Source organism: Erinaceus europaeus, chromosome 12, assembly GCF_950295315.1.
Source record: "Erinaceus europaeus chromosome 12, mEriEur2.1, whole genome shotgun sequence".
NCBI classification, from domain to species: domain Eukaryota; kingdom Metazoa; phylum Chordata; class Mammalia; order Eulipotyphla; family Erinaceidae; genus Erinaceus; species Erinaceus europaeus.
In genome coordinates, this window is record NC_080173.1 from 71299331 (window position 1) to 71317343 (window position 18013).

General features: G+C 44.5%; 1 protein-coding gene across 1 annotated transcript in view; it reads left to right on the forward strand.

Annotated features, from left to right (window-relative positions):
• The first annotated feature begins 208 nt into the window (after nt 1-208).
• The window catches only part of LOC132542122 (acid-sensing ion channel 2-like), a 138956-nt gene continuing 121151 nt past the window's right edge, over nt 209-18013 (forward strand). Inside the window, exon 1 of the mRNA XM_060204896.1 lies at nt 209-1606. Within this exon, the coding sequence (XP_060060879.1) occupies nt 1052-1606 (555 nt within the window). The 5' untranslated portion in view covers nt 209-1051. The remainder of the gene's footprint in view (nt 1607-18013) is intronic.

Below are 18013 nucleotides of genomic sequence, written 5' to 3' on the forward strand. Positions count from 1 at the left end.
GGTGAGGGCGAAGTATCACCTGCCCTCTGCCTGGGCTGAGACCTTCAGGTGAGCGACTCCACTAGCTCTTTTCAAAAGCCACAGAGAAACTTTCGCGAGCCTGGAGCCCCCAGCCCCCAGCCCCCACCAACCAGCTCGCACCGCCCCGCCCCGCCCTTTCCCGGGCCCCGGGTGGAGAAGGAGGGGGATGAAAGAGGCGCTGGTTTGCATGTCCTAGGGGTCTAGCTTTTTCTGCGGGAGGCTGGAAGTGTGTGTGTGTGGGGGGTGTGTGTGTGAGTGAGAACCGAGTCCGGGTCCGAGCCCTCCGCATCCTTCCTAGCCTCTTGGTCTTCGCCTCTTCGTGGCGGCGCACTGCCTCCCTACTGAGACGCTAGCCAGCCTCCGTTGCTGGCATTTGGAATTCTGCCCGAATAGGGGGGTTCTGAAGGAGGAAGAAGAGGAGGAGGAGGAGGAGAGGGACAGACGGAGGCCAGCGGCGAGACGCGGAATCCGGAGTCCAAAACAGCACCGGGAGAGGAACGGAGCGGCAGCGGCGGCGCCCAGGCAAGCCAAGGCGCCCTCCCGCTTGCTCGCCCGCCTGCAGTGCATCAGCGTGGCGGGGCCTGACACCCCCAGGATGGTTAACGCGGGGCATTATGCACTGGTTAACAGCCTCCCAGCCCTTGAGCGACTTGTTTTAAGCATTTTCTCCCTTGCTCTCGCTTTTAATCTTGTCTCTAGTGGCGTGTGTAGGGGGGAGGACTTTATTTCCATTGGCTAAGCTCTCCCTTCCCACCCACATCTCTTCCACATCACCTTGGTGTCTCCCTAAATAAAACCAGCCCTCCTTATCGCCTGGAAAAAATCAGGAGCTAGAGTTTGAATGGATTTTATATAAACACGCACCCCTGACAGCGTGCAGCCCAGCTCTCAGGATAAACTCACTGCTGCCTGGCCTGATGCTTGCTGTGCTTGTTCTCTCCTGTGAACATCAAGGTTTAAGCAGAGACTGGGAACTCTTCCCTGAAATTTGATCAGCCTGAAGCCAGTGGCAGAACTGCACAGGGTCCCCATGGACCTCAAGGAGAGTCCCAGCGAGGGCAGCCTCCAGCCCTCTAGCATCCAGATCTTCGCCAATACCTCCACCCTGCATGGGATCCGCCACATCTTCGTGTATGGGCCGCTGACTATCCGTCGAGTGCTCTGGGCCATGGCTTTCGTGGGTTCCCTGGGCCTGCTGCTGGTGGAGAGCTCAGAGAGGGTGTCCTACTACTTCTCCTACCAGCACGTCACCAAGGTGGATGAAGTGGTGGCCCAAAGCCTAGTCTTCCCTGCTGTCACCCTCTGCAACCTCAATGGCTTCAGGTTCTCCAGGCTTACCACTAATGACCTGTACCACGCTGGGGAGCTGCTGGCCCTGCTGGATGTCAACCTGCAGATCCCTGACCCGCACCTGGCAGACCCCATAGTGCTGGAGGCCCTTCGGCAGAAGGCTAACTTCAAACACTACAAACCCAAGCAGTTCAGCATGCTGGAGTTCCTGCATCGGGTGGGTCACGACTTGAAAGATATGATGCTCTACTGCAAGTTCAAAGGGCAGGAGTGCGGCCACCAGGACTTCACCACAGTGAGTACTTGGCTTTTGGTACGCTCTTGTGCACGGTCCTCTTGTGAAGTGCTGTGGTGGTGGTGCTGTGGAGGTGGTATTCTGCTTGGTTGAGGGTCTCTCTGTGTGTTGGAGCAGTGAGGAGAGAGCAATACCTTGGTTGAAGGCCAAGAAGGCACTTGGCCAGAGTTGTTGGAAGTGGTTGAAGAAAGCTGTGTTGGGGGCACAGCTGACTGGTCAGATGTGGAGGGCGGGGGGGGGGGCTTTTGTAGGGACCACTTCTCCAGAAGTCCTGAGTTGGCTTCTTCTCACACAGAAGACGGAAGCCCAGGTGCTTCCTTGTCCAGGACACTTGGTATCGGAGCTATGTGATTGGAACAGCTTGTCATTGACGAGGTGGCTTTTTTTCCCTCTTTCTCAGAAGTGGCATCAGGCACTGCATCCTGTGGGTTGGGCTGGAGCTCAAGCTGCCAGGGGAGGGAGTGTGGGGCCCCAGGCAGCTGGATGGTTTCAGTGGCTTTGCTGGAGCAGGTGATCCTGCAGAGGTATAGAAGTCTCTGTACACCCTTTTCTTTGTGTGGGTATTAAGATCTGTGGGGGTGGGGGGGGGGGAAGAGAGTGTCTCCATCTGGTTTTCTGGCATGTTGGAAGTACAGAGATGTCCAAGATGCTTGAGCCAAAGAGGAGGGTGTAGGTGGAGGCCTGAGTGTAGGCTGGTCAGTGAGGTGCCTATGAGGGCGAACTGTTCCAGACTAGCTCATCTGGGAGCTCCAGCTGAAACTCAGAGACTCCGTTTGCTGTATGTACTGTCACTTAACAATGTGGATGTGAGAGGAGTGGTGTGGGGAGTGGGTGAGCAACTGTGGGGTGGGAAAGCCTGGAGGAGGAGGAGGAGGAGTGTGGATCTGAGTGAAGAGGAAGAGCAGAAGAGGTTGAGGCTCACATCCAGGATGGAGCTTTTTGGAGGAACAGAGAAGACAGAGGAGGGTTGCTGCTGCCAAGGTCCAGTGTCTGCCCGATTACTGGACTGCTAGGCATAACAGGTTAGACTATAGCTTCAGATATATCCTTGCTTCCAGGTGAGTCTGGTACCCTACAGAAACCCTATGTGACTGCTTTTCCAAGAGCTGTCTCAGGGAGAGAACTGAGTGTTCTTTGAGTCTCAGAGCTTTGAGTCAAATCACATTTGTAAGTTCAGGATGGCAGGCACAGTGGTTACAGAGGGACTGGACTCTGTCATCAGCACTTGTCTGGGGCCCTCTCCCTAATTAATATGTGCTCTGCCTTTCCTGTGCTGCATCCATTTCCCACCTGCTCTCAGATCTCTGCCTACCAAACACTTGCTCTGAGTTTCTTTTCATGCTACAACCAGTCTTTGCTAGCAGCCTCGGTTAGCAGTCTCTGATTGTGGAAAGGCCTGGAGTGTGGGGAGGGGAGGGGGAAGCATTGCCTCGCACATCCTATCCTCTGTTTCCTGGGGGAGCTGTTCTTGTATGATCCATTTTAAACATTGTGAGGAAGAGCATAGCAGAATCAGTGGTAGTGTGTGTCTGCTACAGAGAAAGCCAGTCTGAGCTGGGGGAAGGGACTACTAGCAGGACAGGAAGCCTTTTTTAAATAAAGCAAATGGAATCCTAAAGCATGTCATCCACAAATGATGTGTTAGGCGGCCCAAGAAAGAGGACATTGTGCCCTTTTTGGAGGCAGAAACCATCCCTGTATTCCATCCTGTGCTTTCTAGTGCTCTAGCAATGCTTAGCTTCATCATTGCGCCATGCAGCTCAGAAATGCACTCAGCTGTTCCTCTGTCTGCCTGAACACACATGGAACCCACAGATAGCAGAGAGAGGAAAAGAGTGACACAGAGAGAAACTGCAGTCAGTAGACTCTGAACTGAGTTTTCAAGAATGTCTGTAACTGCATGTCCAACTAGTGGCTTCCTCTCAATTCATGACCAACTCACATTTAGAAGTTAAGGTTCTTTGCCCCTGGGGCTGCTCTTTTGCACTTGACTCATCATTTGACTTGTTGAGTTTCCTAGAGGCCTTAGAGTCTTTTCAGAACCTTCAACTTCTCTAGGGTGTCTCTAAAATAGTGGAGTTCATTGAGGAAAAGGTGTATTACTCGGCTAGAGATAATGTATCATTATTTACTATTTTCAGCAAGTTCAAGATTAACCTGGATAAGACTCATGTGCCTCTATTTGTACTGACAATGCCTGTGCTCTGCTAGTATGGAAAAGGGAACAAGGTTTGAACTGGCTGCCTAAAGGTATACTGGGGTACCTATTCCAGAGAAGATAGAGGAGGCTCTAGGTATCTGGGGGTGATCCTTCTCACCCATTGATACAATGAACAGCCATTCTGAGCCTCTGCAAGGAGGGGCATGACATCAAGTTTGTTCTAAGTCCTTGGAGGAAGGAATAACCCTTCTCCCACTCATGTCTGTGTCCCTTTTGGCCTGGGGAACAGGCACCATTGTTCTTGGGGCCCCCATAGCAGAAGAGAGCAGAGAGCCTTACAGGTGGTTATTGAAGTCAGCTCACCAATCTTTCTGCTACACATTGTTCCCCCTTTGACTTATTTACTAGGCTTTGCCTGGGTTCTCTGCTGGGTGGCTGGCTTATCTGAGAGTTTAAATATGGAGAGGATGTTACAAGTCTATTGCTTTTTGTGTTTTTCTATAAAGCATACCTAGTGTATCTCCAGGGCTAATGCTTTCACATAAGCTTCCTTATTCCAAGTTCTTAGCTGGTGTGCAATGAAGTGCGTAATACCCTTTAATTAGTGAATGAGCCACAATTTGCACAGAGTGAAAGACTGTGGAGGCTACAAGTCCCTAGCAAGCCAGGTGTAGAATTTAGACTGCCATTTAAGCAGGTGCTCTCCTTCATGAACGTACTCTCTTAGCCTGGAGCAATCTGATTTCATAGAGGGACATACTTTCCCTTCCTGGAAAAGCAGGTAAAGGTTTGGATTCCATAATATTCATACAGCAGGGACTGCCCCATTGACATAGAGCATAAGCAAGTGAGAGAGCCTGAGAGGGCTGGATAGGAGAAGAGGGTGGTGTCTCCAAGCAGGATATTATATGATCTGTCATTAAGATTAGGAGCATGGAAAAAGGGTTGACTCCCAGCTCCATTTAGGATATTTCCCGAGTTGTATTTTGTATCTGCTCTAGTTCTTCCATTGTGATAGTAACATGTGGCTTTCTAACTCATGGAATTGTGAGGAGGATAAACCAGCTGAGACAATATCTGTGGAAGTCTTTTTGTACATTGTGACAACTCCATGAATGTAGAAGTGGGTTATTATCAGTGTTAGCTAGAGGGTTATTGTTGTCCAGTCTACCTGCCCTGTTTGCAACCCCCCCAAAAGAGTCAGACTTAATGAGTAATGCTATAAGAATAAACCAGGGAGGAAGAGGTGGCCACAGCTTTCTTTTTGAGAACCCTGGATTAAAGCCCAGCTCAATGAGATAGGCTTCCTTTAGAATGGAGCTCACAGTTGTGTTCAAGAGCTTACTACTGCTGACAGGTGGCAACCCCACTCTTTGTGAACTAGCATGTGACTGCTTCACTGTGCTTCTTTGCTCATCACATTTGGGGTTCATCTGTTTCCAAGTTCAGAATGCAAATTGCCATATAGTTTGTGTATTGAACCTGGTTTTCAGAGTTGTGTGCATTAGTACTTTTAAACTGAGAGTTCATAAGAGAAAGATTTCTTACTGAAGGGAAGGTCTTTCTCCACAGTGAGATCTTATCAAAAGCATTGCTAGGGTTCTTAGATATTTCTTTTCTCTTTTTCTTTTTCTTTATTTGCCTCCAGGGTTATTGCTGGGGCTCAGTGCTTGCACCATAAACCCATTGCTCCTGTGGCCAATTTTTTCTTTTTTTTTTTTGAAAGGACAGAGAAATATTGAGAGGGGAGGAGGAAGATAGAGAGGTATAGAGAAAGATAGACACCTGCAGACCTGCTTCACCACTTGTGAGGATAACGCCCTGCAGGGGGGGAGCTGGGGGCTCAAACTGGGATCCTTCCACTGGTCCTTGCACTTCATACTATTTATGCCTAGATATTTCTATGACATGGTATTATAGATATGTGGAGGTGAGAGTTTAGAAACCTGTCATATTTGAAATTCTTGTCCCAAGTTCGTGGACCTATTGTTAACCTCTGATTACTTCTTGTTGTTCAAGGAGCAGGTGTATGTGAAGAATATTGGCTTTATGGTGAGATGTATACTGACATTTCAGCCCTGTCCTCTAACTGCTGTATTATCTTAGGCGAGTTTAATTTCACATCCCCACTTGTAGAACAGGACACTACTCTGAGTTACTGTACTCACCCAGTGAGTAAAAGTAAGCCAAGTTATAGTGCAAATACCTAGTACAGGGTAGGTGCCTTGCTGGCATAGTGTCCCACTGAGCCTGGGCTAGACTCTGCCTGTGTTACCTGTAGTCCACCACTCTTCTGTAACTCAACAGCAGCTTTGGAGCACAGGCATTTGAAGGATTTGGTATTTATAGAATCCATAACTTCATAATTAGCATAAACTTCACTCTCAGTAGTTTTGCTAATGTCAGTTCTATCACCTAACACCCCCACCCATTTGCATCTTGTACTCTTAATATTAGGGTGCTCCTAATAGTAAGGTACGCATTTTTTCTCTTTTCTTTACTCTTCTTTCCTTTCCTTTTTTAACCAAAGCACTGCTCATCTCTGATTTATGGTGGTCCTGGGATTAAACCTGGGACCTTTGGTGCTTCAAGTATGAAAAGCTTTTTGCAGAACCTTTATGCTGTCTCCCCAGCCCATTCGTACACAGCCTTATCACAGTATTAGTATGTTAGGTCCACTCCTTTGTTGATTAAACAGAGCACATATTTGATATAAACTGGACCCTTGTCTTCTGAAAGCACAGAGCCCATTTTAGACTCCGGTCTCATGTAAGACATTGTCTATATACAACATACTGAATACATGGCCTGCCCACAATAACTACTCAAGAAGGTTGTTGATTAAGTAACTACTTGTTATTTCCTTAACCCCAGATCATTCGCTGATGGGCATTCTTTATTTACATTTTTTTTTTACCTTTGCACTGCTCTCTCCTCATCTTTTCATTTAAATCTTACTCAGCTGTCTACAGCCATACCACCCTGAACATGACCGATCTCGGAAGCTAAATCTTACTCAGCCTTTAAAATCCAGCTTTAATATATCTGTTGGTTAGAGACAGAAAACCATTGTCCGTCCAGACCCACTGCCAGTCATATAATCTAAATTAATATTTTCTTTTTCTATCTCCTAAACAGTATCTTGGCTTAGTCCTCTGTTCTAACACTCATTATCCCTTTCCTTGCATTAGAATCATGAAGTTATGCTAAAAGAGACCTTAGAGATGATTTAATTTAATGCCTGAATTATTAACCACTGATATTTTTATACATTGCCTGTCTTTTCTTCGTGTTGTACATGACATCTTCACAAGCTTCGTATTCTCAGGATACAGAACTACACTGCACATGGCAAACACTCAAGAAGTATCTTCAGAATGTGTTAAGTGTGCTTGAACTTTATTGACTGTAAGGTGGCTCTCTAGCTGACATAAAGTGAAATAGTTGTTATTCAGATTTGCTTTTTAATAAGTGCCTGGGATTTCATCTCCATTGGGTGACTTGTTCCATTATTGTTATTTTTAAAAATATTATACTCTAATTATAGAAAAAGTCTATGCACAGTGGAGAAAACTGAGGAAATATGGAAAAGAATAAAGGAGGAAGAAAACATTGCTCATAATAGCATCACAGGCCTAATTACACATCTTATTTTGACATTTCAGGAATAGATCCATTTGTGCATGTAGTGTTTCTATGTGTGTATCCTGGCACCTGGGTTCAGACCTTCATACATCTGGTGCCACATCTGGCATAAAGCGCTCACCTAGTCACTGTCAACTTTATTTGTCATTCCTGGGCCACCTGGACTAGAGAGATCCCCTTAATATCCCATTTAGAATAAAAATAAAATATAAAGAAATAATATCAGCAGGTCTCATCAGTACCTCCTTTGCAGGATATATTTTGTCTTATCTGTACGAAGTATCCAGGAATAACTTGTCAGAGGAAAACTCAGATTCATTGGGTTTCAGGTTCATTAGTTATTTTCTTCTGATGACAACTTGTTGAAAATTGCAGCTGTGCATTTACCTGCGTTCGCCTTGCTCCTGCTGACATGGGATGTTTGCTAGGATGAAGTAAAGCAACAAATTTGATATTGGCAACAAATTTGACTCCATGGCCATGCTTCTGGAAAAGACTCAGAGTCAATTCTCCTTGTGTGAGCACTCCTTGTGTGAAAGCCTCAGCACATGACATAGACCTTGACTCTCCCTTACCTGTGAAGCCCCTTGACTCATTGTCAAAGCAATCTTTCCTCTCATGCAAGTTAATGCACCTGATGAACTCTCACATTCTTTAAAATGCTCAAGTCTTATGAGCATTTACCTTTGGATAGTAGTTTTCCATGGCCTTTGGACTCTTCTAAGTTTGTAGAAATTTAGGTTGTGACTCCGGGAGTAGAACTGTCAGGGGTGTATTCAGTTCTCTCTGATGTGTTAAGAAGGTTGGGCAGGGATTGAATATTATAATGACATACACCATCTACTTGCATAGAAGAGTTGAAACTGTTGCATATGCCACTGAGCTCAGGACTAGCTGCTTACAGGATGCGTATATGCAGCTGCCTTTCTCCCTGAGATGTTTTAGATCTCCAGAATTGCTGATGAAAGAAGGCACCTGAGAGCTTACTGACTTGGGATCTGGCCCCTTCCCCTCTCTCTACAGTAGTTCCCCCTTTCTCTCTGCAGACATTTTTCCATTAATGAAGGGATTAGTTCTAGGAAATGTTCTATGAAGTGAGTTCCAGTTTTCTGTTGGTTTTCCTAGTAAGAGTTAAGATGGGATCCCATTAAATATTCTTCCTCCATGATTAAGTTGGTAGGTTTTAGAAAGGATTTTGTTGGTAGAGGTATTGCTCCAATGGAGTCATTCCTATTTTGTTGTGCCAGTGAGCCCTTTCCCTTCATCTGAATGAAAACATGTTATTTGGGTCTAGAGATATCTGAGTGCATGTGGTGTGCTTTTTTTTTTTTTTTAATCTGAGTGTTTATGTTTGGTGGATCTGGGTTGAAATATCAAACTTGACTCGTAGGGCTATTTGAACCATGGTCTATTTTAATTTGAAGCTTTTAGCTGTCATTCCTGCATGCTTGAAACCATATTTATCACATTTCTCCCACTCGACTGACTAAAACCAAACCAAACAGACTAGACTCAGTGGTTGTGGACACTGGGTGTCTCTGACACTTAGAAATGCATGCCTATTATTTTATAGGAGTCTGTTTATCAAGTTGGGCTCTATCTGGGATCAATATTCCACAAAATAGTATCCTTTGGATACTAAAGCATCTTTCCATCTCCCAGAAATTATTTGCTTATGACTCTAGTATATACTATATTAATTGTCTCAGTGGGCATTGCAACTTCTATTCAGAAAACAAAAAAGGACAATATACAAATAACTGACCTCTGAAGATTGTCTTACAATCTTCACCAAAGTGGAGGCCAGGAGATGGTGCAGTTGGTTGAGTGCACATATTACCATGTGCAAGGAACTAGGATCGCGGCCCTGTTCTCCACCTGCAGGGAGTAAGTTTCACAAATGGTGAAGCAGATCTCTCTTTCTCTCTCCTCCTTTGTCTCCTCCCTTACTCAGATTCTCTCTGTCCTATCTAATAAAAAAAAAAGGAAAAGGAAAAAAGTTGCTGCTGGGAGCAGTGGATTTGTGATGCAGGCAGAGTCCCAGTGGTAATAAAACAAGAAAGAAAAGAAAAAGAAAAAAAAATCCTTGGCCAAAATAATTAAACTTTATATGCCGCAGTTTCCTGATCTGTAAAGTGATCAGGTTGAACTAGGCATTTTCCAAGACTTGTTGACCTGTATAACTCTAACACAACAGAACATTGACAAACTTCATTTCAGATTATTCAAAATTTATTTCAATCAAATCAAATTGGTTTCATCTGACATCTTGATGTCAATAATTTCACACTGATTTGCTGAAGCCAAAACTTGAACTTATATTTGAGGGGAAGGGCTCCATGTTCTTTTGTAGCCAGATATGTTTGTCCATTTGTTTTATTTATATAGATCTGTAGAATAGGAGACTGTCTGGTGCACGAAGTATCAGGGGCTAAAGTGGGCTAAGGAGGATTCATTATGTGTCTGACTGCAGCTCATTGATCTGACTACATGTTTACATCATACTAGTTCTACACTTGTGAGTGGGACTCCTATGTGGGATTAGAGAAGGTAAGGGACTCTGGGGAAGGAGGGTGGGGTGATGGTGGGAGGTATGCTCTGTGGTCCTGTGTGGAAAGGGACCTAATTTGAGGGTTAGAATATGAGAGTGTTTATTTATTTATTTATTTATTATTGGATAGAGACAGAGAGAAAATGAGAAGGGAGTGGAAGAGAGGGAAAGAGACAGAAATACACCTGCAGACCTGCTTCACCACTTGTGAAGCTTTCCCCGTGCAGGTGGGGACCAGGGGCTTGAATGCTGGTTCTTGTACACTATAATATGTGTGCTTAACCAGGTATGCCACTGCCTGGCCCTTGTGAGAGTTTTTTGCAGATACATTCCATGGAGAGATAAGACATTGTACCTATGTGCCAGCAACTGTATTGTAAGCCACTAGCTCCCTGAATAAAATGATAAAAGAAAAGAAAAGGTATTTGTGGAAGATGTTGTCCTTTTTCTACTGCTAGGGACTTAGCTCCTGACTTCTCATATTTGCAGGACAACAAGGGAGCACCCTTACCTTATTTGACTGATTGCCTCTCCCAGAGATAGCTGGGGAATTAATGTACCTCCCCAGGTCAGTGGTCAGTGACTGGTTGACATTGGCATACAAAATGCCAGTCATATTGCCTCCAGATGGAACAGCTTGTAGAGCTTTGCATACAGAACCTCCTATGAGATCAGACTGAATTTGACTTCTCCTGAAACAACATTTTTGCTTTTTTTTTTTTCTCTTTGCTCTCTCTTGCTTACCTCACTCTGTACCAGACTTTTTCCAAAATCCTTCTGTCAATAAATCACCCAGATGGAAACCTCATCTCAGTCAGTGCTAGGGAATTTAGTCTCTGTATCTGTTAGTTTTAGCTTCTCTGTATATTGATAAATTGGAGAATCATCTAGGTGTATGGACCTGTGTCTGTCTTGCTTGGAAAGAAGGAAACACATACTTCAAAAGTCATTTATACCTCAAACTTTCTAGATTTAGGCACTCAGCTAGATGCCTACAACATTTTCCAAGTGATAGTTTTCATAATTCAAATGTGCAACTCTCTGTTGGGACATACGCTCCGGACACAGCTGGCTTCTTCCCCTGAGGAGGTTTTTCCTCCAAAGAAAGCCTCACCAAAGTTGTCCATACTCTTAAGAACTGAACTGTCACCATTATCTCAGCTGATACAGCCCCTGAGCCCTTCACATTCAAGATCACATCTTTACAACAACTGAGTTCTCATCATTTTCCAAGGGCTGCTCTGAAAACACCCCATTCCCTAAGCCTGCACTGCCATTCTTCCTGGATCTGTGCAAGTCTGGCCTCAAGCCACAGGGGGAAGCATAGACTGCTTTTGATGTTGGCAGTGGCTCCAGCCAATCTTTGAAGCAGGAGACAGTGAGAGATGTATGGCTGACCGGGGTGATGCTCCTCATATGTCACAGAAACCATGAATGACGAGGAGTGCAGGAGAGAACCAAAACTGTTAGGCCTAAATAGGAAATGAGTGACTCAAAGCAGAGGGATGGCTGTCTTAAAACACTTAGAAGGCAGTGATAGAGAAGGGGACTGAATAGAGGATTCTGTGTGAGGCCAGAGAGCAGAGCCAGTAGGGTGGTGGTGACAAAAGACCAGGGCATAGCTATCAGCTGATTAGAAGGAGATGCCTGGAAGTTCAAAGTGCCCAAACAGAGGCCAAACAAATTCCTTATTGGCAATGCTGTAAAAGTAGATCAATATTAGGTAAAACATTAGGTTTAATGACATTTGAAGTGACTTCTGGCTCTGAACATCTGATTTATTTCCTTCCTAAGCAGAGATTTAGAGGACATTGGTGAGGACCCTTGGCAGGTGACACTGGGTAGAACTGATCATAAATGCAAGCCAGCACATTCACCGTATAGAACCTTTTCCAGTATCCTGTAGCCCTGAGGCTGAATGTTTCAGAAGTTGAGGATAAGAACAGTGCTGTGGGTGAGTCCTTGGAGACAGAAGAGCAGATATTCAGTTCATCTAGAAAGAGTGCAGGAAGTATGTGGGTAGGTGGTGGTAATCAGGCTTGGAGTGGCTATTGAATGACCTGGTATCTCTAGGTAAGAAGGCAGGGCTTTTTCTTCTCCTTTTTTTAAAAAAAAAATATTTATAAAATGGAAACACTGACAAGACCATAGGATAAGAGGGGTATAATTCCACATAATTCCCACCACCAGAACGCCATATCCCATCTCCTCCCCAGATAGCTGTCTTATTTTTTAACCTTCTGGGAGTATGGACCCAGGGTCATTATGGAGTGTAGAAGGTGGAAGGTCTGGGGACCCAGGGGACTGAGGTGGTGTTGGAAGGAGGAAGAGGCTCTTTCCTCCAAGGTCATAGTAAAATGAGATAATTTATCTTTTTAGTGTAACTGTAGAATTTAGTGAACTGCATGTGTAGGCCACAGGTTTGCAGGGATGTTATGTTATGCTAGAAAAAGGAACACATATTGGGTCTTTCTTTGTCTTTGACTTCTAAGAAGTCAGATTTTAAAATTGCTGGGAGTTTGTTGAAGGATCAAGGTGGGAGGAGCATATTTCCTTATTCACTGAAAGGTTTTCAGCAATACCTGCATTTATGCTAATGAGCCTGCTCTGCTAGACTCTTGGAGAGTTTCAGGATGGGAGAGTCTGGCAGCCTCAGGAGCCAGCCTTATGATTAGAGCCTAACTGGAAGGTCCCTACAAGGGAGCTGGGCTGAAGATTGAGCTAATCACCACTGACCAGCAATCTCATCAACTGGTTCACACTAGGGAACATCCACAGGGAGAGACTTGAAGTCCTCCATGTCAGGGTATTGTGCCCACAGAGGAGCTGGGAGGGTGGCACCCCTGTAGAGAGCCTGGAAGCCCCATCTCCCATGCCCCTCAATACCTTGCCCTGTCCATCCTTTCTACTTGTCCTTCCTGAGTTAGTTTTTATAACAAACCAGCAACCACAAGGAGATTTTTACTGAGTTCTGTGAGCCACTGTAACACATTATCAAACTTGGGATCGCAGAGGTCATAGAAACCTGCCCCAATTTAGACTCAGTTATTGCAGAGAGTGGCCTGTACTTGTGGTTGGCACTTGTGGTGGGGGAGTGTTGTGGGACTGAGCCTTTGACCTGTGGGGTCTCTGCCAACTCCAGGTACTTAGTGTCAAGATTGCTTGATATGAACAGAAAACTGATACCTTGAGGACAGACTGGCTCTATGAGTTAAAATTAGATCTTAGGAATGATGTTCAAGCTGTTTAACTTCTTCAGACTTCCCTTTCCTTACCTATTAAATAATGCATAGTTTATATTATTTGCATCAGTTGAATAAAATAATATAAATACAACTCCATCACTGGGTCAGATACCCAGTGTCACTTTGTTGCTGCTGCTGATTTTTATTATTACTAAAAAGAGCTGGTGATAGAAAAGGGGATGTAGGGGGACAGGCAGTGGCACACCTGGTTAAGCACACATAGCACTAAGTGCCAGGAGCCACATAAGGATCTTTATTCAAGCCCCTGGTTCCCTACCTGCAGTTTCAGGATGGGAGAGTCTGGCAGCCTCAGGAGCCAGCCTTGTGATTAGAGCCTAACTGGAAGGTCCCTACAAGGGAGCTGGGCTGAAGATTGAGCTAATCACCACTGACCAGCAATCTCATCAACTGGTCCACACTAGGGAACATCCACAGGGAGAGACTTCAAGTCCTCCACGTTGGGGTATTGTGCCCACAGAGGAGCTGGGAGGGTGGCACCCCTGTAGAGAGCCTGGAAGCCCCATCTCCCATGCCCCTCAATACCTTGCCCTGTCCATCCTTTCTACTTGTCCTTCCTGAGTTAGTTTTTATAACAAACCAGCAACCACAAGGAGATTTTTACTGAGTTCTGTGAGCCACTGTAACACATTATCAAACTTGGGATCGCAGAGGTGACCTGCCCCAATTTAGACTCAGTTATTGCAGAGAGTGGCCTGTACTTGTGGTTGGCACTTGTGGTGGGGGAGTGTTGAAGCAGGTCAGGAGGTGTCTGTCTCTCTCTCATTCCTTCTCTATTTCATTCTCCTCTCTCAAATTCTCTCTTTTTTAATCCAATAAACTGGAAAAAATGGCTGCTGGGAGCAGTGGATTCATAGTGCAGGCACTGAGCCCCAGTGATAACCCTGGAGACAAAAAAAAAAAAAGGATAGGGGCAATTGGTAGCACAGCGGGTTAAATTCAGGTGGCACAAAACACAAGGACTGGCGTAAGGATCCCGGTTTGAGCCCCCGGCTCCCCACCTGCAGGGGAGTCACTTCACCGGCGGTGAAGCAGGTCTGCAGGTGTCTATCTTTCTCTCCCCCCTCTGTCTTCCCCTCCCCTCTCCATTTCTCTCTGTTCTATCCATCAATGACATCAATAACAACAACAATCACTATAACAATAAAAACAACAGGGACAACAAAAGGGAATAAATAAATAAATATTTTAAAAAGGAACGGATTTTTTTTTTAAAGGACTCTCATTAGCACAATCCAAGAGATTATGGGAAATGAGGCTATATTCATGTCAGATACCCAGATCCTGCTATAACTGTGTAGACAATACAGAGTGTAAAAACAAACAAACAAAACAAAAAAATATGAAAGAAAGAAGGGCTAGAGGTCTTTTCTCCCCCTATTTGATAAATTCTAGGTAGTTTAAAAAGACTTTTAATAATTGCTGACTTTTTCTGAGCACATCAAATAACTCATTCAGTCTTTATAACAGCTCTGTGAAATATTTGTGCTTTTTTTGTATGAAAAAAATTGAAGCTTGGAAAGGTTAAATGACCAATCTAAAGTCGTTTAGCTAGAAGTCTGTGGATGTGGCATTTGAATCAGAGACTCTGAGTAGAAGGTCTTTGATGCTTCCTTTATTAGATGCTTTTGACCCTCAAGGTAACACTGACAGTAGAAGTAGTAATGCAATGCACCCGTTAACAATGGAAGTAGTTTCAGAAAGGCTTAGTGACTGGCACAGACCACTTGTCAAGAAAGACATGTGGTTGGGGATTAGAATTCATGCCTTCTAAATCCCCTTTCAGGGCTCTCAGTAAACATCAAGCCTATTCCTAAAGGGCTGAACTGAGGGAAGTAATACCATTCATTAGTAAGTTTTCAGTCAAAGGGCTGGAATTAGGCCTGAAGTTCCTGAATTTATTCAGGGGAGTCCAACAGTTGTCAGCACCGAACCAGATCAGGGGAGTGGAATACCTGGTGGTGGTGTACTCACACCATAACTTCAGATATCTTAACCTTTGGGCAGGGAATCTGAAAGAAGAGAGAAGGCAGCTCATTTCTCTAGCTGAAGGCTGAATGAGGCATTTTGTACTATAAGAGAATACGTCTGTTTTCTAGAACAAGATCCCCCAGCTACATTTCTAATCTCAGAGGAGGAGGGGAGGCACAGGTGTAGTGCCTGCACCCCAAATATTGTCTTTTGATGAGAATGCAGGCGGTCTCTGGACTAGTATCATCCATCTTCTTTGAGTGCAGTGAGGACACTGTGCATGAGCGCTGTGGGTGAAACTCCTTCTTTTTAGGGGTGGATGGGCTGTGGATACTGCTGGCATGATGTTTGGTTCTCACAAGCATTTTATAAGGAGCTGGACATTAGCCTGTAGCTGCCTTGAGTTTCTAGCTGTGCTGATCTGTACCTGATCCTCTGTCTCTCCTGTCCAGTCTCTCAGCTCATGAATGTGTGGGTAGTAGGGCTGACCAGTTTCATAGCACCCTCTGCAGGAAAGCTGAGAAGCTGGAGATGCCTCTTCTTGCCAGGTATCATTTGGAATCTCTCCAAGTTCCCAAGTGGTAAATGTTAGGGGCCCAACACTAGTGAATGAGGGTTGTTTTCAGATGTGCATTTGACTATTCTGTTATGTTTACCTTCATATCTTTGTTTTATTTAGAGATAGAGATAGATAGATAGATGGATAGATAGATAGATAGATAGATAGATAGATAGATAGATAGATAGATAGATAGATGATAGATAGACAGATAGATAGGTAGATAGATATGGGCCGACTGACTCAGCAAACCACTGGAGTGAGCTTTCCCCAGTGTCATAGTGCTCTTGTGTGCTGTGCCAGGGGCTCAGACCTGGGCCAGATGGTTGGTGAGGCAGGCACCCTATGGAGTGAACTATTGATATCTCCCTTTCTTAATTTTTAAATCTGACTCTGAGCGGATGAAATGATGACATTATGAGAAACAGATGTGTTTAAGGAACCAGTTAACAAGAGCCTGACACTGAAAGCTTCAACTTCAACATCTGAAGCAGTGGCTTGACTTTGGATGTTCAGTCCAGGTATGGTATTATGCAGGAGACTATATATATATATATATATATATATTTCCAGTTAGGAACTGGAAATTTGGTGTGAAACTATTTATTCAAATCTATGTAGACTAACTGGATGGCCTTGGAAAAACTGTTGAATCTGATTGGGGAGAAATAAAGAATTAGTAAACTATATAGCATAGTAGACCTTAATCTATGTGAGTTTCTTCTCAGTTTCCTCCCTATTACCGTTCCCATCACAAAAGTTTGACTTCTACTCCAGTACTCTGTTCTTCTGTTAATTTTTTTTAGATGTTTTTGTTGTTCTTATTGTTCTGTTTTGTTTTTGCCTGAGGAATTTCTCTTGGGATGTTCTGGACTGTGTTATCTTCTTCCTGGGAAATGGCGATTGAGAGATCAATTTTTGGAGGACTGACTGGGAATGGGTCTAGTATGTCTGCCCTGAGGATATAGGAATTTTTTTTCTTTTTCTTTTTTAAAATTTTTTTTCTCTTTTCTTTATTTCCTTTTGTTACCCTTGTTGTTTTATTGTTGTAGTTATTATTGATGTTGTTGTTGGATAGGATAGAGAGAAATGGAGAGAGCAAGGGAAGACAGAGAAGGGGAGAGAAAGACAGACACCTGCAGACCTGCTTCACCATCTGTGAAGCGACTCCCTTGTAGGTGAGGAGCTGGGGGCTTGAACCAGGATCCTTATGCCGGTCCTTGCACTTAGCACCACCTGCACTTAACCCGCTGCACTACTGCCCGACTCTTAGATGTAGGAATTTCTTCCTCCTCCTCCTCCTCCTCCTCCTCCTTTTTCTCCTTTTCACCAGAACACTGCTCAGTTCTGGCTTATGGTAATGCTGGGAGTTGAGCCTGTAGCTTTTGGTACATCAGACACAAGAATCATTTTTGCATGAAACTGGCTCTCTAACCTGGATGTAGGGATTTCACACCTGGTGTCCTGAGAGGTATCTATCCCTTTCCTCATGGAGTATGTCAGCATGAAAGAAGTGTCTTGATGCATTGGAAGTAGCAATGTCTTCTAAAGTTTGGACCAAGGCTGCTTCAGCCTTCCTTGAATGATTTCTTAGCAGAGCACCTTCTGTCCCCTGGGACTGTTAGCTATTTCAGGGACATTTTAAGTGGCTATTAACAAATGTTGAATTATGGCTGCAGACCACTGGGAGCTGGAGTGACATTCACATGAATCACAAGTGAGCGCTGTGCACTCAAGTCTGCCAGGGGCTGGGATTAAATAAACAGGGGCCATTGTTCTCCCTGAAGCAATGAGGCAGGCCTGCTGCTCCTTGGAGCTTGTGATCTCAGATGGTGTGCTCCTTAGAAGTGGGATGCTGGTTAAGGATACAGCCCATTGCTACAGGACACACCAATGCTTCCTGATTTACAGAGAGATTTATTTCAGATTAATCTCTAGAGGAATGTACTAGCAGTCAACCTGTCTGATGAAATGCCAATCAACCACAGGGGTTATGAGTTACTCAGCACATTGATTCAACAAATTTCTACTGGCTCTTCTGTTCTGGGTAGGTAGTGTGCTATTTTAAAGAACTGAAGGAGCTCCCTACCTAATGTGGAGACTGCATAGTTAAACAGACAGATGAATTAATACTAAACATCCAAAGTTTGCACAAGGCCCAGAGGCAATACAGGGTAGGCTCCTCAGTTCTTCCAAAAGGAGATGATAAATAAGTTTTTTTTTTCTTATGAGACAATTTCAAGCAAATTCATATTGT